This window comes from Rhincodon typus, chromosome 9 (assembly GCF_021869965.1).
Source record: "Rhincodon typus isolate 14 chromosome 9, sRhiTyp1.1, whole genome shotgun sequence".
Classification (NCBI taxonomy): domain Eukaryota; kingdom Metazoa; phylum Chordata; class Chondrichthyes; order Orectolobiformes; family Rhincodontidae; genus Rhincodon; species Rhincodon typus.
The window spans coordinates 53,147,824-53,163,548 of NC_063340.1; the positions used below are offsets into that span (position 1 = coordinate 53,147,824).

Below are 15,725 nucleotides of genomic sequence, written 5' to 3' on the forward strand. Positions count from 1 at the left end.
GCACTTTTCCCTGCAACCACAGGAAGTGCTACACCTGCCCCTACACCTCCCTCCTCACCCCCATCTCAGGCCCCAAGAAGACCTTCCACATCAAGCAGATGTTCACCTGCACATCTGCTAATGTGGTATACTGTATGCGCTGTTCCAGATGTGGCCTCCTCTACATCGGGGAAACCAAGTGGAGGCTTGGGGACTGCTTTGCGGAACACCTACACTCGGTTCGCACGAAACAACTGCACATCCCAGTCGCGAACCATTTCAACTCCCCCTCCCATTCCTTAGACGACATGTCCATCCTGGGCCTCCTGCAGTGCCACAATGATGCCACCCGAAGGTTGCAGGAACAGCACCTCATATTTTGCTTGAGAACCCTGCAGCCCAATGGTATCAATGTGGACTTCACAAGCTTCAAAATCTCCCCTCCCCCTACCACATCCCAAAATTAGCCCAGCTTGTCCCCGCCTCCCTAACCTGTCCTTCCTCCCACCCATCCCCTCCTCCCACCTCAAACCCCACCCCCATCTCCTACCTACTAGCCTCATCCCGCCCCCTTGACCTGTCCGTCCTCCCTGGACTGACTTATCCCCTCCCTAACTCCCTACCTACACTCACCTTTACTGGCTCAATCCCCGCCTCTTTGCCCTGTCTGTCTTCTCTCCACCCATCTTCTCCTTTATCCATCTTCTCTCCGCCTCCCCCTCTCACCCTATTTATTTCAGAATCCCCTTCCTCTCCCCCATTTCTGAAGAAGGGTCTAGGCCCAAATCGTCAGCTTTCCTGCTCCTCTGATGCTGCTTGGCCTACTGTGTTCATCCAGCTCTACACCTTGTTATCTCAGATTCTCCAGCATCTGCAGTTCCTACTATTTCTGGTTCACTACTGAGCTAGGAAACTGCCATCCTGGTGTACATGTGACTCCATGCCCACAGCAACATGGATAATTCTTAACTGTCATATGAAATGGTCTAGCACGCCACTCAGTCATATCAATCATTACGAAATCTCAACTAAGAAATGAAACTGGATAGATCACTTGGGCAGCAGAAGCAACAATAGTAAAAGCAGCCCAAAAGATCCTGCAAAGTTCTCTGCAACAACATCTGGGGGTTAGTACCAAAATGTCTCACAGACTCGTCAAGCAACAGCCTGACTAGTCATACTCATGAAATCATACCTTACAAACAATGTCCCTGACACTACCATATCCATCCCTGGATATATGCTTTCCTACTAGCAGCACAGACCCAGCAAAGATGGTGGCACAGTGATATACAGTCTGGTGGGAGTTGCCTGGGAGTCCTGAACATTGACTCCTAATATCGTAAAGTATTGTGGCATCAGGTGAAACATGGGCAAAGAAGCCTCCAGCTGATTACTACCTACCATCTTCCCTCTACTGATGAATCAGTATACCTCCACGTTGAATGATGCTTCGATGAAGCAGTGAGGGTGTCCAGAGCTCAAAATGTACTCTGGGTCGGAGATTTCAATATTCAGTACCAGGAGCGGCTTGACAGTAGCACTACTCATCGAGGTGGAAGGGGCCTAAAGAAAATTATTGCTAGAAGAGAACTACGCTAGGTGCTGAGGGTAGCAACAAACGTATTTCCAACCCCACTAATCTGCCATGAGTAAGAGTAAGGTAAGAGTGACCACCGCACAATCCTTCTCGAGGCAAAGACTTGTCTTCACATTGAGTGTGCCTTGCATCGTGTTGTGTGGCACTATCACTGTGCTAAATGGGACAGACTTCGAACAGATCTGGCAGCTTGAGACTGGGCACCCATGAGACACTGTGGGCCAACAGCAGCAGCAGCAAAGTCATACTCCAACACAATCTGCAACCTCATGGCCCGGCATATCCCCCAATCAACCATTACCGTCAAGCCAGGGGGTCAACCCTGGTTCAGTGGAGGGTGCAGGAGGGCATGCCAGGAGCAGCACCGGACGTATCTAAAAATGAGGCATCAACCTGGTGAAGCTACCAAACAGGACGACTTGCATGCTAAACAGCATAAGCAACAAATGGTCCATAGAACTAAATCATTCCACAACCAACAGATCATATTAAAATTCTGCAGTCCTGCCACATTCTATTGTGAATGGTAGTGGACAATTAAACAACTCACTGGAGAAGAAGACTCCCCAAGAATCCCCATCCTCAATAATGGGGGAGCTCAGCACATCACTGCAAAAGATAAGGCTGAAACATTCACAAAATCTTCAGTCAGAAGTGCCGAGTGGATGATCCATTTTGACCTCCTCCGGAGAACCCCAGCATCACAGATGCTGGACTTCGGCCAATTCAGTTGACTCCGTGCGATAACAAGAAATGGTTGGAGGCACTGGATACTGCAAAGGACAGGGGTCCTGACAATATTCTAGCAACAGTACTGAAGACATGTGCTCCAGAACTTGCCTTACCCCAAGGCAAGATCTTGTGGTACAGCTACAACACATCTACCCAACAACGTGGAAAATTGCCCAGGTATGTCCTGTACACAGAAAGCAAGACGAATTGAACACAGCCAATTACCACCCCATCAGTCTACTCTCAATCATCAGTAAAGTGATGGAAGGTGTCAACAATGGTGCTACTAAACAGCACCTGCTCAGCAATAATCTGCTCACTGATGCCCAGTTTGTCTTCACCAGGGACATTCAGCTTCTGACGTCATTGCAGCCTTAGTTCAAACATGGACAAAATTGCTGAATTCCAGAGGTGAGGTGACATCAAGGCCACATTTGACCATGTGTGGCATCAAGGACCCCTAGCAATATTGGAATCGGGTGAAATCTCTCCATATGGTTGCTGGAAATCAGTCACCTCAGCTCCAGAACATCTCTGCAGGTGTTCTTCAGGTAGTCTCCTAATTTCAACTATCCTCAGCTACTTCATCAATGACCTTATGTCCATCATATGGTCAGAGGTGGGGATGCTCACCGATGACTGCACAATATGCAGCACAGTTCATGAATCCTCAGTTACTGAAGCAGTCCATGGCCAGATGAAGGAAGACCTGGACAATATTGAGGCTTGGGCTGAAACATGGCAAGTAAAGTTCATGCCACACAAATGCCAGGCAATGACCATGTCAACTAATGGACAATCCAACCATTGCTCGGTGATGTTTGATGGTATTATTATCACTGAATTCCCTACTATCAATGTTCTGGGGTAACTATTGTCAAGAAACTAATTGGGTGAGTTATATAAATAGAGTAGCAATAAAAACCGGATAGAGACGGACTCTCCAAAGCCTGTCAACTATCTACAAGGCACAAGTCAGGAATGTGGTGGAGGACTTTCCACTTGCCTGAATGAATGCAGCTCCAACAACACTCAAGAAACTTGACACCATCTAGGACAAAGCAGCCCATTTGATTGGCACCACATCCACAAGCATCCAGTCCCTCCCTTACAGAAACTCAGTAGTAGCGGTGTGTACTATCTCCAGGATTAACTGTAGAAATTCACTAAACATCTTTCGACAGCTCCTTGAAAACCGATGATCACTACCAACTAGAATGACAAGTGCAGCAGTTCCCCTCCAAGTCATTTACCATCCTGACTTGGAAATATATTACCATTCCTTCCCTGTCATTGGGTCATAATCCTAGAGGTCCCTCATAAAGGCACTGTGGGTCTCCCTACAGATCATGGACTGCAGCAATTGAAGGAAGCTGCTCACTATCGCCTTCTCAAAGGCAGCTAGGGATAAGCAAAAAATGCTTGTCCAGCCAGCAATGTCCTCATTTCATGAGTGAGTAAATCAAACATCAAACAGAATGATAATACTGCTGTTTTATATCATGTTTCTCCAGGGAAAATGAAATGAAATATTTACAGTTTCTCAAAGAAGTAACAGATGATATATTGCTCAGAGGTTACCATTCTAACAGGTAAATTAGAGGAAATAGGACATTTCCCAGAACTGTCGTATTTTACAAGTATATTTATTTACTGTAAGTTATTTTTGTGGTGATAATTTTCATGTTGAAGCTACAGGGTCTCACACACTAAGAACAAATATGACAATTTTGGGTGCATGGAGAAGTAATTGGTAATGATAAATAGATGAAATTCTTTATTTATCTACATCTGTGTGCAGAGCAACCAGCAATCTATAAGTGGGAACATTTATGAAACAGACTATTCCAAGAAATCCTAGGTAGCAAGATTCAATTCTGCCCAGAAATAAGGGTGGAACCAGTTTCAAGGTTTTCAATAGGTTATTCAGAACAGTTTGAGCATCACAGAAGAGGAGTTCAAAGGGGATAGGCAGTGAATGTGTTAGATAGAGAGAAGTAAACTCCATGTTTAGGGGTGCTGCAGTTAGCTTTACTGCTGGGAAGGCAGCTGAACTGTGCAGATTTTGTGAAAGCTTAGGACTCAGCTTAGGAATCAAGAGAAGTTGGATAGCTCTGTGCTATTAGAATGAATTTGGGAAAAAGTTCTTGAAATTAGGAAGCAGCTCATTGTTGGAATTGGGACTGAAAAGAGGTCCTAAGGAGATCAGAAAGTATGAGGTCGCTGGCTGTGTGTTGGAGAAGGCATGAGGGACTCAGAGGAAGCCTGTGAACATTAAAACTTCATTGTATAGTCGAGAGAGTGCTGGTTGAAAAGCTGACCAGTAGTTTTTGCTTGATGCAACTGAACAGGATTCAAGTGTGGGGAAAGAAACAGGGACTTGACTAGCTGGGTGAAGCTTTCTATGGATAAGCAGCTCCAGTAATGTTTGTGAATGAGTGCTGGGGGGTGCACTTTCAGAATCCAGAGAGCCTTGAATCAGAAAAGGAAAGTGATTAATCAGACAAGAAGGAATCGTTGAGGCAATCAATGACAGAATGCTTGTTGAGAGAGTTTCAAGACCAGATCAGCAGAAGTGAAGAATTGTAATTCCTTGTGAAATTTAATAAGATTTATTGACCCACTGTGGTATTAGCATCTGGGGAGAATTGCTGGGAATTCCGTTGGATCTATATTGATTGCATTTGCTATTTGATGTGGACTGTCATCCATTTGATTAGCTTGTTTACTCATATTCGCCACATGTAAATGCTGGGTGATAGAAATAAGTTGAAAATGTATTGTAGATTGTCTTCCTGTTCTAAAATTGTATAGGAAAGTTGATGTTTGTTCAAAGCTGTGATGTATCTTGTGGCTTTATTCTCTTAGCAAGATCCCTGGATCTCACACATTGTCTGTTTTACAGTTAAAAGTTTCTGGCCCCATGCCAGATCATAACATAAATCAGGCCGTCTGATGCGGGATCATAACAGGTCATAATTTTCACATTGAAGGTCTTAACCATCAAGAACAAAAATGACAATCTGGGTGCATAGAGCACATACATTTGTACCCAACATCTTTAAATTTCCAATGGGCAGCTCCTGGTGAGGTACCTTGCTGCCATGAGAGAAAATAATGATGTGTTTCCAAAATCCTGCCTACCATTGTTGAACAGTGCATTTCAGTGTGAAATATTAATTTAGGATGGTGAAGCAGTCTGGGTGATATTATACTGACAAGCCTACTCAATTTTTCTTTCTGTTCATTGATTTCCTTGTATGGGAGTATGAAATGCGGTTTCAAGTACTGACTAACCTATCCAGCACTTCACCAAATGACCATATTTTATGAGTAAGCCTGGATGTTCAGGGTTGATACGTGTACAATGGAGGAGCATCACTGTTTTCAACAGATATGTTTACATTTTATTAGAGTATAAGGATATCTTTTGACTGAAGTTGTGTCTGTAACTCTGAAGTAGCCATAAATCTAATGCCCTTATGAGTAGCATTATAACCAAGCACAATCCAGTCATCATCAAATGCATACTTGGCTATACAGTAGTCAAGAATAGAAACTATAGCCAAGTCCAATTGTAGTACACCTTCTAATACCCCAATTAAGATTGGCTAACTTAGTGTAGACTAGAGATTGAACTTGGAATCTATCTTTTCTCTGTGATTCAAGGCAATACAAAGCTTTGGATTTGCCTGCTGAGCTCTGGGAGAGTTGTAAATACGTAACTTTAACAGCCTTCTCAACTTTGTACAACTAAAATTATTTAAATATTTTGAAACATAAATATTGTCATCCTATGTAAAACAAAAACAAATTCATTCTGCTTAATTTGTTTCTACATCTTTTATAGGATCTTGGAAAACATTTTCCAAATACACGTTGAAAGGAGCAAATACCATCTTAATGAGGTAAACTACGGTTCATGTTTGATAATCCATGCAGTAATTATTGTATGAACAGTGACATAAGCATATAAGGCAACTGTCAGAGCTTGATACTAATGGCCAGAAGTTTTGATTTTATTCCCACATTTAAGTGTTAGCTGACAAAAAATAGCTTTCTGCTGTTACCCAGCAATTCTTCTCAGATTGTTCCAGGATTCTCTTCTACACAAATGCATAAATCCAGCATCAGGGGAGAATTTTCTTGTGATCCGGGAAAAAAACTATAGTGTTAGTCTGCAAGTATAAGAATATATGGCCTTAAAAATAACCAGTTTATAATAGTTACATAAGAATATGTAAAGCCAACTTTGTATAGCAGAAAATAAATATACTGTTAGCTAAATGTGTGCTTAACTATTCACAACTTGGTTTTTAAAGAAGTTTCAAAAATTATTGGTAGGATGAATATCCAAGAGCTTCTTTATTTTATATTTTGTCTGATTATTGTTGGCACCCAGATCTAAAAAAGTTTCTTTTCTATAACTTGCAGCTAGGCCCAACTCCCACTGCTTAGCACCTGCTTCCTCTGATTGCCCTACAAGAGAAAAGGGAGTGTGAAAGTGAATGTGATGTAATATGTTTGGATAACATAGCTGTCATGACTGACTAGCACCAGTACAAAATATGCAAGGGGGAGATAAAGCTGTGAATGTTAGGTATGAGTCCTGATTGATAACAATCGTTGAGAAGTGAATGCAGGGAAGTGCAGTGTTTTGAGTCAGGGAGTGAGTCTAGTGCTGCAATTGGTGAGATATGTTACTGGAAGATTGCCTTCATTGACATTCACCACTTGTCTGAAGTCATTGAACCTTTTTGCTACATTGCATCTAGCTCTTTGAGTTTTGACTCCCTTTAAGCCCCAGAGAATTCTGGCCAATTTCATGTCCCTTGTAGATAAAATGAATCTCTTCTCTTCTGCCTCTCTGTCTAATGATTTCATTGGAAGTATTTGGAGTCTTTTATCTCCAGTATTGTGCCATTTCTGAGAATAGAATGGCTTTTAAAATGTCCTCCAGCATCTGCTTAATCCCCAATGCACTACCCCTTCAAGTACAGTTTGGCTTTAAATTGTGTTAGCTTGCCATAATTTTGGATTCCATGCACAGGGGTAAAGGTAGTCAGATACTTCCCTAATCAACCTGTTCAGTGATGTTATTACACAACTCTGGGGCAGGTGTAACTTGAACTTGGGCCTCGTGACCCAGAGGTAGAGATGCTACCACATCGCCACCAGACCCATGTGAAGGTACTCATTACCCAAGAGTATTTTAATGCAGGGTTTGTGCTGCAATCATAATAGTGGCAAGAGAGCATCAGGTTTGTGTGAAGGTCAGTTATTAGTTAGTAGGTTACACCTGAAAGCATTGACACCTTGCATCAATTTATTGATGAATTAAAGTAGTAGATTGATGGGGCAGTAATTTAATGCATTAAGTTTCTACTGTGTTTTGTGTTCAGAACTAACGGGACAATTTTACACATTGTCAGACAAATGCCAGTTTTGTAGCTATACTGGAACACTTTGGCTTGGAGTGCTGCTAGTTATGGAACATAAGTCTTCAGTGCTATAGCCAGGAATTTGCACAGACATTGATGTATCTAGTGCACTCAGCCATAACTACGTAAGGTTTTGACTTATCAGAACAGTAATGTTTGGCATAATTGAACCAAATCAGGTAGTGACTGATAAGACCAGTACTCTGCCAGATTTGTGTGTTTGTCGAAGATGTTATCATTGGTTTTCCTCCTAATGCAGGTACCCAACAACCTTCATGCATCTGCCACTTGTGTGCAGCTTCTTGATTAGGGGCTTTACAATTCACAGCCCTGCCACTGTTGTTAGTTCTTCAGCGCTGAAGGATTTGGCAAATGGACCTTGGTGGAAAGCTGCATGAAACTTTGATTAACGTGGGAATCATGATTGTCCACACAATATTGATGGGTTGTTAGTCAAATTTTGGTGATGTGTTGAATCATGATGACTGCCTTCACAGCTAGTGAAATTCACAGTCTTCTCCTGTTATGCCATTGAGAACTTTAGATGATTTAAATGCTATTGTTTAAGAAAATGTGTTTCAAATTGGGTCAGGTGAGAATTTCCAACAGATTTTTGGTGTCTAGGAATCAAGCAATATGGGGATATAGCCGGAAAATGGAAGTAAAGCCAAAAATCATCCATGATCATATTGAATGGCAGAGCAGACTTGACAGGCTAAATGGTTAACTCCTGTTCCTATGCCTTGTTCTGGTGGTTTGTGAAATAATCGAGTAGTATGCAAATGAGTGACTGCCAGAAGTTGGCTTGGTGGTAAGCAGGAACCTGCCATATATACAGCACAGAGTAGGCTGACTGTTTCACCTTGGAGTGCAGCACGCATGAAGCAACTGTGAGAACAGCAAGAAGACAAACTTTCAATTAACCAGGCTAGTGGTGGGCAACATGTAAACTTAACCACATGCAAGAGAAGTGAGTTACTTACGCTTGAAGAAACAATACCAAAATATAAATTCACCCAGATATGTTATTTTTTTTTAATTGGTTGGCATCTCCATGTCTAGTAATTTATTTCAGAATCACTTTTTCAAGAATAGATGCCACTTACACCTACAAGATCAGTTTGTGGAATAAAAATTCCATTAGTATTCCTGCAATGTTACAAATGTGCTACTCATCATGACTTTGCTTCTTTAGTTAATCAGTACATTCACACTACCAAGCTATGAGCATGTTGATTTTGTCTGTTGGTTATTAGACTTGACTAATGCCTGAAAACGGTTTACACTGGAATTAAAAGGGTAATTTACTTCTTGACATAAACAGAGGTGCAATTTATAAATTACAGCCAGTGCAAATGAGATGTATAGCTTTCTCTGTTAGTGGTATGCCACATCTGCTGATGCAGCCAGGACCTAAGAAAATGATACAAATACAGAAGAAGATTCTATATTTATTTGAATGTGTTAGTTAGCATAACATCAAGATAAAACTGAAGATATATGCAAAAAAGGTATACATGTTGAGTAATTCGATGCTTTGTTGTTTGTTGGAATCATGTTCTTCCTGGACTGTTGATTGCCATAGATCTGCAGTTCTGTCTGTTCTGCACTGCTCTTATAAGATTTATAGATGTCAGAAACATCCAATCCATTATTTACGTCATCCATTTTCTCCTCTGATTCCTTTTTCTATATTTTTTGTCTATCTTTCCCTCCAATTACTGTCTATTCATTTGTAGGATGTGAGCATCGCTGGCTGCTCAGCATTTATTGCCCATTCCTAATTGCCCTTGAGAAGGTGGTGGTGAGTTGCCTTCTTGAACCGCTGTAGTCCATCTGCTGTGGGTTGACCAACAATGCCATTAGGGAGGGAATTCCAGGATTTTGACTGGGAAGGAATGGTGATATATTTCCAAGTCAGGATGATGAGTGGCTTGGAGGGAAACTTGGAGGTGGTGATGTTCCTATATGTCTGCTACCCTTGTCCTTCTAGGTGGAAGTGGTCACGGGTTTGTAAGGTGTTATCTGAGGAGCATTGGTGAATTTCTGCAGTGCATCTTATAGATAGTACACACTGCTGCTACTGAGCGTCGGTGGTGGAGGGAGTGGATGCTTGTGGATGTGGTGCCAATCAAGTGGGCTGCTTTGTCCTGGATGGTGTCCAGCTTCTTAAGTGTTGTTGAAGCTGCACCCATTCAGGCAAGTGGGGAGTATTCCATCACACTCCTGACTTGTGCCTTGTAGATAATGGACAGGTTTTGAGGAGTCAGGAGGTGAGTTACTCGCCGCAATATTCCTAGCTTCTGACCTGCTCTTGTAGCCACTGTGTTTATCTGGTGAGTCCATTTGAGTTTCTGGTCAGTAAAAACCCCCAGAATGTTGATAGTGGGGGATTCGATGGTGGTAAACACCATTGAATGTCAAGGGGTGTTGGTGATGGTCATAGCCTGGAGTTTGTGTGGCACGAATGTCACTTGCCACTTGTCAGCCCAAACCTGGATATTGTCCAGATCTTGTCTCTGTTTACCTTTATTCTAATTTTGTGACCAAAGTATTGCATCATTCTCCTTTTGGTGCTGTACACTAATTTCCAAGTTTAATTACGGTGTGACATTAAAAGGAACTGCAGAAATTGTGCTGGCTATAAACGGACAGGATACACATGATGTACTTCTTATTGCAGTAACTTAGATTATTGAGAAGTAATGTTCTGCTCTTTAAATCTTATTTCCATAAAACTGTTCAGCATTTATTTCCCTACTTGGCCCTCATGTTAGCTGATAGTATTAATGATTATCTTTCTTATTGTACAGTCCTGCTCTTTTTTCAAATCTGCTGCCTTCCCATTCTTCTCATAAGAAAAAATCTTTGAGCACTACCTCACCTCCCACTCTACAATCTACATGTCCTTCTCAACATGTCTCAGGCTTTTGAAATAGTTCAACGTAGCATCCTCTTCTAATTCCACTACACCATTATCCAGCTGTAGGATTGCATTTCCTGTTTCCATTCTCGTCTATCCAACAGAAATCAGCAAATTATGCATACATGTTGAAGGATAGGAAGGATAGGAAAATGTGGAAGAATAGTTCTGTTAATTAGTTATGGTATTAGCACAACAGAGATCGATGACCTAAATTCAGGAAACTGAGATATACAAGTGGTTTTAGTAGAGATGAAAAATGATAAAAGGAAGAAGTCACTTGCAGAAGTGGTGTATAAGTCCCAGAACAGTAACCACATGGTAAAGCTTGTAATAAAGGATCAAACAACGGGACCTTGTCAGAAAGATATGGCAATATCAATGTGCATTTAAATCTACATATAGGTTGGAAAAATCAAATGAATAATTGTAGTTGGATGAAGAGCTCACAGAATGTTTTTGGGATAGTTTCTTGGAAGAGCATGTTCTGGACCCAATCAGAGAACAATCTGTAGTATCCTGGTATTTTGCAGTGAGATGGAATTAATTAATTCATCACGGTGAAGGTATCCCTAAATTTCAGTACTCATTAAAATTTACACTCATTTTGAAGTACAGAAGAGTGGGTCCAAGACTATTATTTAAACTTAAATAAGAGCAATTAAGAAGGCTGAAAGTAGAAGTAGCTAGAGTGAACTGGCAAATTAAATTAAGGGAAATGTTAACAAAGGTACAATGGCAGACATTTAAGGGGATATTCCAGATTACACAGAATAAACATTTTCCAACAAGAAAGAAAAGTTCCAGGTGGAGGACCTACCATCTGTGGTTAACTAAAAAAGTTAAATGTAGTATCAAGCTTAGAGAGAAAGCAGATAATGACATATGAATAGGTTGGAAGATGGGACGTAATATATAAAAAAAAAACGAATGACTAAAAGACTAATAAGGGAAATATTAAAGTATGAGAAGATGCTAATTAGAAACATGAAAACAGATAGTAAGAGTTTCTAATACTTAAAATACTTGAATACTTAAAAAGTAAAGAGTTAACAAAATGAGCATTGGTCCAATAAAATGTGATCTAGAAAAGTAATATTGCAAAATAAAGAATTGAACAGGTATTTTTCATCAGTTTACACAACAGAGAATACAGAATTTGCTATAAATCAGGAAATAGAGGGGAGGGAGTTATTCAAGAAAATTATAATCACTAGAGAAGTGGTATTGGGCAAATTGTTGGAGCTGCAGGTGACAGGTCCCAAGGTTCCATTGGACTTCATCCTTAATGTAACTCCTTCAATCAAAACAGAAGGGAGACAGAAAACAGAAAGCTAAATACCAGGTAGCTTAGTATCTGGTATGAGGAAGACTTTAGAAACTATTATTAAAGATATTATAGCAGGGAATTTCAAGACATTTGGGGTAATTAAGCAGAATGAACATGGTTTTGTGAAAGGGAAATCATATTTAACAGATTTATTGAAGCTCTTTGAGGAAGTAACATGTATGGATAAAGCAGAACCTGTGGATTTACTGTACTTAGATTTTCAGGCACTTGATAAGGGTTACTTATTTATTCAGTCACTGTTTAATTACCTCGAGACCTACAATGCCAGAGTGGAAGAAAGAAAGTCTTGATACGAAAGAACTGCATAAGATGACATTAAAAGTTGTTGATGAAAATAGAAGCTCATTATATTGAAGGTAACATGTCAGTATGGATAGAAGATTGGATGGCTAACAGGAAGCGAAGAGTAGACAGAAGTGATCATTTTCTGCTTGGAAAGATGCAACAACTGGTGTGTGCCACAGAGATCAGTGCTTGGTCCTCAACATTTTTTAAGATTTTATAAATGACTTGGATGATGTGACTGAAGGTATAGTTGTTACTTATCTGATGACACAAAGACAGGTAGAAAAACAAGATGCGAAGAGCACATAAGGAGGCAACAACGGGGTAGATGTAGATTAAGTTATTGGACCTGACCTGCAATTGAGTATAATGTGGGAACATGTGAAATTGTCCATTTTGGTAGTAAAAAAGAAAAGAAAGATATGGCTGAATTTTACCAGAAATCACCTAAGTATCAATTTTAACAAGTTTCATAGAAGGTTTCTCTCAATGAACCTGAGTGTAATTGCTCAGCCTATTTTCGGAAACTTGCCTTATTAGCTGAGCATTAAGCCTGTAAGGCACCCTGCTTGTCATATTTTCCCACTTGCCAGAGGTGGACATACTCAACACTGCCAAAACACCCTGGGATTCCTGGCACCGGTGCCATTTTTAAAGCCCAGGCATGCATCCAGTCAAGTGCTGCCAATCAGGAGCTCCTCTTCATCATTCACCTCGTGGGAAGAGAACCAAAGAGCAACACTTCTCGGGGAACACAGGGGGTGTGGCTGGCATTTAATTGCAAATGCAAGAGCACACTCCGAATTGTACTGTCTTTTAAAAACCAAGCTGCACAGGCTATCTGTCCTTAGCCGCACCTCAGTTTAGAACCCTGTGTAAGGAAGTGCTACTCTTCCCCTAGTGTTCAATATAACCTACAGCTTAGTCACACTAACCATCGTGCTGCAGTATTCCACATTGAAGCCGGAATGGTTGTGACCATTGATGTTTCCCATCCGGAAGAAATCCAGGTCCTCCAGTGCATTATCATTCCCTTTATATGTTGAGTTTCCCTCTTTCAACGTTATTGTCTTTTCACTTTTATTGTCCCTTCTGTAACCCAGCATGCTCCCACCAATCCACACAAGTGACTTCCCAACTTTGCTACCACAGTAGTGGCCCATTACAATTCCTTGATTTTCATTGAGCAGATCCCCAGAACTGATCATGGCCCATCCTCCTGACCATCTTGGACAGAGTCCCAACTGGTGACTCACTAGACCCCTGACTGATCTCTGTGCAGCTCCCCAACAAACCTACTGCGACTCTCTGTATTTATACTCAATGCCATTATAATCACAGGATTGTTTTTTTTCAATTTTGGATGATACTCTAGTTTAGAAAGAGAAAAATAGATGTACTGATCAACCAATCACTTGCCCACTTTCCTTGGATTTATATTTTTCTATTCTTGCACTCAATCCCAGTGCCTTACAATCCCCTTTTTAAACTGTGAATTTCCGATGGTGTTCTCTCCCAAGTTCAATCACATACTCTAATTGATTCTGACTCCTGGCTGAACTCCTCATTTTAGCCTTTGTAAGGGCAATTAAGGATGAGCAATAAATGCTCTAGTAGGATGAAAAAAATGTACGAAGTCATCCAGAACTAGCTGTCCATGTCCTAACTCACACCATTGCAATCACACATCACCACAGTGCTTGTTGACCTATGTTGGCTCCTGATGAAGCAGCATTATGTATTTAATTTCTCATCCCTGTTTTTAAATATTTTTATGTTATCCCTCTAACCACCACCGCCGCCACCACGCCCCCCCCACCCCGTGTCTGTCCGTAGCCCTCCAAGTTATCTACACGCATCATATTTCGGTTGGAGGTTTTGAGCTATAGAGAGGGACTGAATAGGCTGGGGCTATTTTCCCTGGAGCATCCGAGGTTGAGGGGTGACCTTATAGGAGTTTATAAAATCATGACGAGCATGGATAGGGTGATTAGCCAAGGTCTTTTCCCCAAACTAGCTGAGTCCAAAACTACAGGGCATAGGTTTAAGGGGAGAGGGGAAAGATTGAAAAGGGACCTAAGGGGCAACTTTTACACACAGAGGGTGGTGCATGTATGGAATGAACTGCCAGAGTAAGTGGTGGAGGCTGGTACAATTACAACATTTAAAAGGCATCTGGATGGGTACATGAATAGGAAGTGTTTAGAGGGATATGGGCCAAAAGTTAGCAAATGGTACTGGATTAATTTAGGACATCTGGTCAGCATGGATGAGTTGGACCAAAAGGTCTGTTTCCATGCTGTATGTCTCTATCAGCACTGACTTTAATTGTTCTGGAATTGGTTTCGTCATCCAGAAATTCCCTCTAAACCCCATTTGTCTATTTCTCTTTCCTCCTTCGAAACTGCTCCTTAAAACCCATATCAGCTACTGTTAAGGTTTTAGTGTGACTTTGTGTCAAAATATTGTTTGATAACACCACTGGGAAGCTCCTTTGGATATTATGCTATGTTGAAAGCACTCTATAAATAAAAATCATGTTGAACCTTTATAGTAACCCTGTGGAGTGAATGCTCCCATATTTTGGTAAAGTGTCAATTTTGCGGAGTTTCATGAATGGTTTCCTTTGATGAGCCATGGTGACATTTCTGTGTACCAGTTTAAACACTACAAGCCAGAATTACCCTTTACAAAGTGAACAGCAACACATTATAAAGGCTATGTCCACACGGCCTGAAACATGGTTGCGTGAATGAGATAAGTTAATACAGAGGAGAACAAGGAGATTGAAAGAGTAGGACGAGGATGGCTCTAAGCAAAAGCCCAAATCTACTCAGCATGTTCAGGAAACAATTTTTTGATCTCAACATTAGTGAGGAACATGGTGTCAGGCTGTCTGCTGTTTCAAGGAGGTGCTCACTGAAATGTACCACGTGTTTCAGTCAAAATCACATCCTTAGAGTTGGGCAATGACAATATTGTCAGTGGCTTTGTAGGTTACTGTGACCATGAACATATATGCATCAAACATCCTTCAGAATGCAACAGGCAATGTTAGCATCTCCCAGTTAACCATCCACTTTCATTAATGGGAGGTCACAGAGACCGTACACGCAAAGAAAGCTGAGTACATTGTCTTGTTTCTTGCCAAAGATGAACAGACAGAGCACGTACATGGCTTAGCCACTGTTGCACATTTACTCATGGTGCAGAGTGCTATTGACTCCATTCACTAATCCATCCAGGCTCTGCATTCAAGTTCTAAGATGTTTTGCAAACACTTACTCCATTTCTAGTTCTTCTGCGCCCATGATCAAGGCATATGCAGGACATAGGTCATTTTCCTGGCAAAAGTCATTCTGTTGGCAGACCATTCTCCTGAAAGGTCAAACCAGAGGATTACTACTGGGTGGT

General features: G+C 41.2%; 1 protein-coding gene across 1 annotated transcript in view; it reads left to right on the top strand.

Moving 5' to 3' along the window:
- Positions 1-15,725, top strand: part of LOC125484066 (spermatogenesis-associated protein 7-like) — a 95,014-nt gene that overhangs the window by 33,765 nt on the left and 45,524 nt on the right. The window contains exons 7-8 of the mRNA XM_048601327.1: positions 3,826-3,903; positions 6,162-6,219. Coding sequence (XP_048457284.1) covers positions 3,826-3,903; positions 6,162-6,219 — 136 coding nt within the window. The remainder of the gene's footprint in view (positions 1-3,825; positions 3,904-6,161; positions 6,220-15,725) is intronic.